General features: G+C 47.2%; 2 protein-coding genes across 2 annotated transcripts; both read left to right on the plus strand.

Annotated features, from left to right (window-relative positions):
* The first annotated feature begins 502 nt into the window (after positions 1-502).
* LOC125552706 (histone H2B.1-like) lies at positions 503-1162 on the plus strand. The gene has a single exon (XM_087518866.1). It carries the CDS (start codon positions 543-545, stop codon positions 1005-1007), a length of 465 nt encoding a protein of 154 aa, XP_087374992.1. The 5' UTR covers positions 503-542; the 3' UTR covers positions 1008-1162.
* Positions 1163-1297: 135 nt separating this feature from the next.
* LOC125552703 (pentatricopeptide repeat-containing protein At2g48000-like) lies at positions 1298-3446 on the plus strand. The gene is made up of 2 exons (XM_048716365.2): positions 1298-1624; positions 2361-3446. Exons 1-2 carry the CDS (start codon positions 1385-1387, stop codon positions 3360-3362), a joined length of 1242 nt encoding a protein of 413 aa, XP_048572322.2. The 5' UTR covers positions 1298-1384; the 3' UTR covers positions 3363-3446.
* Positions 3447-10031: the final 6585 nt, after the last annotated feature.

Here is a 10031-nt window from a genome sequence, read left to right on the forward strand (position 1 = left end):
TATTTACTTTTTATGGGGAAGCTCAAGTTCATGGTGTTCCCACAATTTTTCCAGTTTTGTTGCCACAAACTCCTTTTGCCATTTTAGATAAAATACTTTAAAATTTATATTTAAAAACAGTACTCACATGCATAAAATTTCAAATAAAAAATACATCTAAACAACATGAGTATGAATATATGGAAAAATATATCATCCGCGCCATCCGTTCTCCGAAATCCAATTCTGCCGTTCCGATATCCTTTGTTTGTCTTTTTCAAAACAAAACAAAAAATGCCGTACACGGTTTTTGCCACCACAGCTATAGACGCACCGCAGCAAATCTGGATCGTTGCAAGCAGCATCGAACGGTTCATCCTATGCCATGTCAGCGATCCGCGGCACCCACAATTCCACCAATCAGAGCTGAGGTCTCTCCACTATAAACCCAGCACCGTGCTCCTTCTTTCCCCAATTCCAAATCCCCCACCCACCTTCCCGTCTCCCGTGCACACACCTCCCCACCGCAGCCCCCAATCCCCACCCGCCCTCCCGGAGTAGCGATGGCCCCCAAGGCGGAGAAGAAGCCGGCGGCGAAGAAGCCCGCGGAGGAGGAGCCCGCGGCGGAGAAGGCCGAGAAGACCACTGCCGGGAAGAAGCCCAAGGCCGAGAAGCGGCTGCCGGCGGGCAAGAAGACCGCCTCCAAGGAGGGCGGCGGCGAGAAGAGGGGCCGGAAGAAGGGCAAGAAGAGCGTGGAGACCTACAAGATCTACATCTTCAAGGTGCTGAAGCAGGTGCACCCCGACATCGGCATCTCCTCCAAGGCCATGTCCATCATGAACTCCTTCATTAACGACATCTTCGAGAAGCTCGCCGGCGAGGCCGCCAAGCTCGCCCGCTACAACAAGAAGCCCACCATCACCTCCCGCGAGATCCAGACCTCCGTCCGCCTCGTCCTCCCCGGGGAGCTCGCCAAGCACGCCGTCTCCGAGGGCACCAAGGCCGTCACCAAGTTCACCTCCTCTTAGATTCCATTGCCTGTATCTAAATAGCTGTTCGCCCTGGTTATCGCCAAGTAGAAGTAGTGCTAGCGCTTGATGGGAGTTGCTGAATGGTTGCCGATGCTTCGTTCGCTGTAAGAACAGAATTATAAACATTGGTTTTGCAAGCTGAGATTTAGTAACGTCGCTTATGATCCGACTGCTGTTGCTTCTGAACCGAACTGTGCCACGGGACTGAACATTGGTTTTGTTAGTGTTAGGGAGAGGAGGCGGCTGAGGTGCTGCGGGAGAAGGCGGCTAGGGTTCTGCAGGAAATCACGCACTATTTATAGCGCGAATAAAAGAAGACGTGACAAACTCTTTTTCGTCTAATCTCAAGCAGAAGCTGCCGCGAGTTCACCACAATGGTTGTCGCCGCGGCTCGCCGCCGCCTGTGGCGCGGGACGCAAACCGCAGCCGCCGCCACCGCGTCAGGCGAAGAGCTGTACGCGTCCCTGCTCTCGCGCCTGGTGGCGGAGCCGGAGTGCCGCGTGAAGGCCACCATGGAGGAGGCGACCTCCTCGGTCCCGCACCGCGACGGCGCCTTCTGGGAGCCCCTTGCCGCGGCCCTCCTCCGCGCGTCCTACCCAGCCAAGGCGCACCTCGTGAGCTCCTCATACCCTGTATTTTCAGTTCCAATCCATTTGTGATTTCTTCATAGTTCTATTTAGTACTAGCATTCGAGATCCCGAAAGCTCTCACAAGAACAACAGCAGAAATCAAACAAGGAAATGGAATTTCAGGCAGGATTTTCGGTTTCGTATTGATAAGTTAGGAGAAATTCCCCAGATTCAGAAACAGATCAACTAGGTTTACTCCTTACACTGGAGAAATAGCAAACCAAGGCACCAAGGGATATTTCAATTCCCACCCCCTGTGTTTTATAGCTGACAGGTTTATTGAGGTAACAATCCTAACTGAAAGATAAAAGTAACTAAATGCAGGCAATTAACAGCCAACACAACGACTCGCTAAGAGGGTGACTCCAGCACCGTGGATTTTAACTCGTCTGGTTAACCTGTCGAAGTGGTATGCTCTTGTTTCTTAGAACAGAGAGTTCAGGCGAAGAGGGGAATTCAGAGATGCAGGGCTGACAGCTTTGTTCATAGTTTTATTTACTAGAAGCGGTAGAGAAACTCCCCTGCCCACTTCTCCCACGTGTTAGAATCAGATCTGCGATGCATGTGGTGGCCTGAGGTATAGCAGATATAGCTTAGTCTATAGCCAATATGATCAGTGAGTTTTGTGTGGTAGTTTTTCCAGATTCATGAGATTTCTTCTTTGTATTTGTAATGACAGATCTTTATCAGGTGAACTAATATGAGACTAACATTGGATCAGGTCTTGGAATGGAAGCTAGAGAAGCTACTAAAGGAAGGGGTTAATAGTTATAATTGTGAACCCTACTCGACAATAATCCGTTTCTGTGGAGAGACAAGGAATGCAGCTCTTGCAATGAGAGTCTTTGAGTGCGCAGAGGCACAGGGAATTCAACTGAACACTGGCATTTTTAATGCTCTTATTAACACTTTCTTGTCTGTCGGAGATCTCCTTGCTGCAGTGACCTTATACGAGACCATGCAAGGAATAGAGGACTCCAAACCTGACCGTGCTACATATGATGCATTCATATCTGCATTTTCGCGACTCCGAAGTGGCAATGCTATGATGAACTGGTACTTGGCTGCAAAGAATGCAGGGTTTATTCCGGGTACTCAAGCTTTTGAATCTTTGATAGTGGGATTTATTCTGTTGAACAAGCTAGATGATGCTGAGTTGGTCTTCGGAGAAATGGTTTCATTTGAAATGAAGCCAACCTGTACTATTTTGGAGGCCAAGCTTGAGGTGCTTTATAGAACAGAAGAGGTTAATAGGGTCAGAAGTTTCATAAAACTTGTCAGTGATGGCAACTGGGAGTTGAATAAAGCTCTGGTTGACAGACTAACAAGACTATGCCTGGATGGAGGTGAAATTGATGTAATGGAGCAGCTGCTCGCCCTAATACAAAAGGAAGCACACTTTAGTTCTGTAACTCAACTGCATTGTGGAATTATCAGGTTCTATGCTAGTGCAGATCTCTTGTCAGATATGGAACATGCAATAGACCGGATGTTGGATGATGGCATGATGTTTCTGTGCCCAGAGGATGTTGAGGCTGTTATTTGTTCATATTTTCGTCACAGGGCCTTTGATAGGTTGGAGATCTTTTTAAACCGCATCCGAAGTTTGTACATGCTCACCCGCTCTAGCTATGATATATTAGTTGCTGGATTTCGGAGGTTTGACTTGCATCAAACACTTGAGGCAACCATAAAAGATATGAGGGAAGCTGGATTTGCATGATGTTCCAAAAAAGTATGTACACTGGCTTCCTTTGTTTGGTATTTCCAGAAGTTATAAATAAAGTGCATCGAACTATCAACATCAGATCTTGGTGCCACTTTTCCTAGCTCTAATTGGGTTTAGGAACGATCTCTCGACAGGCACAGTATCATGTTGATTATTTATCTATTTAACCAAGATGTCACAAAGCTGTAGTGTATAGAGTATGTGGCGGTTTGTGTAGTGGGGATGGGTTTTAACCCTCACTCTGCAGACCAGTGAGAGGTTTTTTGCTTCCTAACATGCCATTTAGGTACGTAGTTGTTGTATCTTACAGGCACATTATCATGTTTTTTGCTGTAAGGTGTTATCACATTTCACCTTGTTAGGCTCGAAGTTCTTAAAGCCAGCCCTCCTGATTGTAAAATATATTCTGATAGATAGTATGATTTATTTATTTTCCCCGAAAAGGGGATAACCCCGGCCTCTGCATCATATAGTATGATTTTGATAGCCCTTGTCTGAAGTATTTTGCATAAATACACTTCCATTCTTTTCTTTTTCATGTAATAACATACTTAGGAGTACTTCACCGGTCCATTTGACCAAATGAGACCCTTTTACTAAAACCAGTAAGATAAACTACACTTTGCTACTGTCAAACCATCTGATGTACTTACATAGCAGACATAGTAACATAATCAACTAGCTAGGAAGATAATCTGAGGTGAGCTAGATTCTTCTTTTTCCTTGTGGGACACCTTTGTCATCAAGAAGCCGTATTTCTATAGTTTCCTTGCTAGCCTCTCTTAGTTGCCAAAGTCAAATAAATATGTATCGTTTCCAGCTGGCCGGCTGGTTATCTTTAGATGGGTTGGCTGGTAATTGGTGGATTAAGACGTACGAAAGAGGTTGCTATATAGCCAGGACCTAGTATATAAGCCACGTTGTTGCTTTGTTTGTGTGGTATCATGGAGTATTTAACAAAAAACTACCACAATTCATGGAACCGTGCCTATAAACTATCACTTTATAAATTCGTGCGAAAAACTACCATTTTTTCATTAATCCTTGACTAAAAACTACCATGTCTGAAAAGTGTCCGATTTGACTCTTTTAAACGCGTTTCTAACTAGTTGGGCCCACACATAAGTGGGCTAAAAAAGCAATCGGGTCCCTAGTTTTTTTTTTTCAAAAAAGCAATCCAGTCCGGCCCCCGTCCGTGGCTGTGGCCAGCCATGGCTGCCCGTGGCAAGACAGATCGACCCCGACGACGTCGCCAATGGCCGCGTCACACACGGCGCTGGGCCATGCGCACCACGGAGGGGAGAGCGACCGGGTGGCGCCTGCGGAGGCCACTGCGGCATACACCCATGGACTGAGCGCGCCGGCCGGGTCGTTCAGGGAGGACTTGAGAGAGAGAAGCACGAGCAGCGGGAGCGCCGCCGATGACGCGGTAGTGATGGTGAGGAGCGGGAGCAGAAGCAGGCAACCTGTGCGGCCATGGCTGGCCACAGCCACAACTGAGGACCGGCGAACATCACACATGGGGTGTTTGGGCGGCGGCGGCTTGCCTTGCGAATGAGGTGCGGGGAGGAGAGGATGCACTGGGCGCTCCAGAGCGGGTCGTTGAGGTCGGCGCCGTGGGCCTCGAGCTCCGTGGCCAGCCCGCCGTCCAGCACCAGCCTCCCGCCGTCGGCCTCCACCCACCACCGCACCGCCGTGTCCGCGCCCCCCTCCTCCGCGCCGCCGGCCTCCACCCACCGTCGCACCGCCGTGTCCGCGGCCCCCTCCTCCGCGCCGCCGCCGCCTTCGCTCTTCACCACCATCCTCCTCCTGCCGCTGCCGCTGCTACAGGACTGGATTGTTTTTTTGAAAAAAATAGGGACCCGATTGCTTTTTTAGCCCGCTTATGTGTGGGCCCAACTAGTCAGAAACGTGTTTAAAAGAGTTAAATCGGACACTTTTCAGATATGGTAGTTTTTAGTCAAGGATTAACGAGAAAATGGTAGTTTTCCGCACAAATTTGTAAAGTGGTAGTTTGTAGTCATGGTTCCACGAATTGTGGTAGTTTTTTGTTAAATACTCGGTATCATGCTGAAGGAAGGGATACTAGATAATATCTGGTCTTTAGTTCCGCTAACTTGTTTTAACTCTTCTAGGGTCTAATTCGTGGGTATTTTCAGTATTAAGCAGTCACTTCCGATGGAACCACAGATGACACAAACCATCTCATAGGGTCTAACTTTGACCATCGATTTGATCAAGAAAATATATGTTATATGCCACAATAAGTATACCATTAGAGTCGTATTTGAAAGAAGTTTCCAATGGTATATTTTTTGTGGCATAAACATATATTTTATTGCTAAAATCTATGGACAAAATTAGACCCAAATTACAAGGTGGCCTTGTATACTTGTAATGGATGAATGGAGAGAATCTATCCATATAACATTAGTTATATCCTTAAATCTTAATCCTTTCCATGGAACGTATTTTGCAGCAGGATAGGACTAATCGCAATCCAGCATGCATTAACTACCAGTATGGTGCAGAATTTGGTGAAGAACAAAAAGGATAAAAATGCATTGCAAATTTGTGAGAAAAAATAACATAGAATTAGTATATATGCAACTCCAGACTTGAGCGCAATAATGGTTGCTTGTGCCATTATTTTGTATGTAGATGGTTAATATCAAAGAAAACAAAAATGGACCCCGTTTGGATGAGAAGATAAATAATTTGATATTGGCCGAGTAATATTTTTGCATCTGTTCGAATTTAAAGATTCAGGCAAATAATTCTGACATTCTTGACCTCTCATAATCTAAGACATCAAGCTCTAGGTGAGATAGACATTTAGATATTTAATAGCTCTGGTAGTTATAGAACACAAGCCAATAACTGACTTCAACTCGGTTAGTTACATAGGTAAATGGCGTGTAGAAACCGAATAACACTCGAGGAAACAAATGATTCCTAGTGTAACATCCTCGATGCGACTATAGCTCCCACGTGTTGAGGCACGACTTAGAGACATAATCGCATTGAAGGCATATGTCGCAAGTTAGGCAATCTTCACAACATCCCATGTAATATAATAATAAAAGGGGAGATAACATAGTTGGCTTACACTCGCCACGTCAATCAAGTACATAAATAACATTACATCAACCAAACACTCATGGGCCGACTACGGCGCCAAAATAAAAGAGAACCCAACATGTGACAACGGTCCCAATCACCCCCAACTGGGCACCACTACTGATCGTCGGGAAAGGAAACATAGTATCGTTGAGAGTCTTCGTCGAACTCCCACTTGAGCTCACACGCGTCTCCTGGAGCGGAATCATCAGGCCCTGCATCTGGTGTAATAGTAATCTGTGAGCCACAGGGACTCAGCAATCTCGCACCCTCGCGATCAAGACTATTTGAGCTTAAAGGTAAGGCAAGGTAAAATATGAGTGGATCTGCAGCAAGCGACTAGCAAGTATGGTGGCTAACTTATTCGCAAAAGAGAGCGAGAAGAGGAGGCAAAGCACGAGCGAGAAGCTAGAGAACAACCTGCGCAAACATTACTCCAACACCGTGTCCACTTCCCGGACTCCGCCGAGAAGAGGCCATCACGGTAACACACTCAGTTGATTCATTTTAATTAATTAAGGTTCAAGTTATCTACAACCGGACATTAACAAATTCCCATCTGCCCATAACCGCGGGCACGGCTTTCGAAAGTCCAATCCCTGCAGGGGAGTCCCAACTTAGCCCATGACAAGCTCTCACGGTCAACGAAGGAATAGACCTCCTCCCAAGACGTTTCGATCAGACTCGGTATCTCGGTAACTCAAGACACTTCGACAGGTTAAAACAAGACCAGCAACACCGCCCGAATGTGCCGACAAATCCCGATAGGAGCTGCACATATCTCTTTCTCAGGGCACACTCAGATGAGCGCTCCATACAACTAAAACCAAACCTCGAGTTTCCCCGAGGGGGCGCTGCACAGGACTCTAGTTTGGACCAACACTCAGAGGAGCACTGGCCCGGGGGGGGGGGTTTAAAATAAGATGACCCGCGGGCTCCGGAAACCCAAGGGAAAAAGAGGCTAGGTGGCAAATGGTAAGACCAAGGTTGGGCATTGCTGGAAAAGCTTCAATCAAGGCGAACTATCAAGGGGTTCCCATTATAACCCAACCGCGTAAGGAACGCAAAATCCGGGAACATAACACCGATATGACGGAAACTAGGGCGGCAAGAGTGGAACAAAACACTAGGCGAGAGGCCGAGCCTTCCACCCTTTATCAAGTATATAGATGCATTAAGATAGCAAGATAATATAATGATATCCCAACAAGTAAATAAAAGATGTTCCAACAAGGAACGGCCTCCGATCTTCACCTGCAACTAGCAACGCTATAAGAGGGGCTGAGCAAAGCGGTAACATAGCCAATCAACGGTTTGCTAGGACAATGGTGGGTTAGAGGTTTGACATGGCAATTTGGGAGGCTTGCAAGCAAGTGGTAGGCATCGTAGCAATGGCATAGCAAAAGAGCGAGCAAACTAGCATAGCAAAGATAGTAGTGATTTCGAGGGTATGATCATCTTGCCTGCACAGTTGACAGAGTTGACTGGATCCTCAAGAGCAAACTCAACAGGCTCCTTGTTAGCGAACTCGTCTCCCGGCTCTACCCAAACAAGACAAACAAGCAACAAAGATACAATCAACCACGTGCAAGACCAAGCAATATGATGAAATGATGATATGCTATGCGGGATGCGATGCGGGATGCAAAATGCAAGATATGACAGGAAATGCATGAACCTGGCCTCAACTTGGAATTCCAAGGGTGCCACTGGAAAAATGAGATGAAATCGCTTGAAAATGATATAAAGAACGCCGGAATCGGAGTTACGGTTTGGAAATGGCAAGCGATTCAAAAATGACACCGGTCTGCGATTTTCAGCAAGTAGGCATCTAAATGCAATGAAATGAACATGCTACAGCACCCAAACATGACAACAAAATACATGGCAGTGATGCACACAAGACGCATAACAAAAGCCTAGCACTGAGCTACGGCCAATTCATCCATTAGGAGGTTCAAACAAGCATGGCAAAAACGCAAATGGTAAAACAGATCTCAGACTTAGTGAAATTAACACTTGTCTGAAATTTCAGATCATATAGCCCTCTTCGGAGCAACAAAACAACATGCTACAGGACCTGAACATGACAAAGAAAGACATTTCATGGAGCTACTCAACAAGCTTAACAAAAGTCCCTAAGTGACCTGGGGACAAAAGGGATCACAAAATATATTAACAAGCACATGAACATAGCAAAAACATAATCAGTTTTCAGACTTAGTGAAAACTGGGACATGCTGAAACATAACTCACGAAGGCATGTTTACGAGCTCGATGCACTCACCACGGTGCAAGTCATGGCAAGACAAGCATACATCCCTAAAGAAGGCACAAAATACAAGCTAGACATGGCAAGAACAATGGCATAGCATGCACGGATCAACTACAATAACATCGGCAAAATCGCAAACAAGTTGACGATCTGCCCAGATTCACAACGAAGTAAAAGTAGAGCTCGATTGACTCAAGCTAGGGTGCTCCATAATTGCAAGTAAAGACATGGATGGATAGAGCATAATAAGATTAACAAAACTCCTTTACTGATCATCCTCAAAAGAGGCACAGATCACTAGGAAACAGCAAGAACTTATGGCATCATGAACTAAATAATCCCAGACTTAGTGAAAACTACTAAGTCCCTGAAAACAGATTTACCGGGTGCCTCACTTTGCAAGCTTGCACAAGTCACCACACACATCCTAAAAATGCATGGGTTACACCTCTGGAAAGATAACAAGATGCTTAACAAAACATATGAAGGACTCACAGGCATATCATGCACACAACAATCATGGCAAAAATGACAAAAGTCTAAGATGAACTAGCAGATCTGACAAATAACTCACGAAGCCTCCTACTAGCAGCATTTCGGGCATCAAGATGAACTCAAATGAAAATGATGCAATGGAATGAAATGATGTACTCATCGAGACGAACATTTTGATATGCTATATGCATGAATCGGAGCTACGGATGCGGAGATATAGCAGGTGCAAGAATGCAAAAAAAATTAGGGTTCGGAGGGAAAAAGTCAACCCTCCGGGATCCAGATCCAGATCTGGCACGGATTACGAGGACGGCCGGATTCACTGTTCACGGAGGTCGCCGGAGATGACGGTGGTGGCCGGAGTTCGTCGGGAGGTGGCCGGAGAGAGGCCGGGCGGCGCGGCCGAGGCGGAGGCGGCGCGGCCACCGGAGTCGACGGGCGGCGCGGTCCGGCGACTGGCCGGCGTCGAGGCGGAGGAAGGCGGCGACTCGGGCACCGCGGAGGAGGAGGATGAAGGCGCGCGGGCGGGGCGCCTCTGGCCCGGGCGGCTCGCGGGGAGGGCCGGCCTCGGGCCCGGCGGGCTTCGGCGGCGATGTGGGGCGGGGAGCCACGTGGCGACGCGGGATTGGCGGCGGCGGAATCCGGACGTTGTCCGGCTCGTCCGGACACGTCCGGTGCGGCGGAGAGAGGATTTTTTTAGGGTTTGAGGAAGGGGGATCCGCGATTTTTTGGAGGGGGGTGTATATATAGGCATAGGGGGAGCTAGGAGAGTC

Source organism: Triticum urartu, chromosome 4A (genome assembly GCF_056163025.1).
Source record: "Triticum urartu cultivar PI428250 chromosome 4A, HENAU_Tu73, whole genome shotgun sequence".
In the NCBI taxonomy this organism is placed as follows: Eukaryota; Viridiplantae; Streptophyta; class Magnoliopsida; order Poales; family Poaceae; genus Triticum; species Triticum urartu.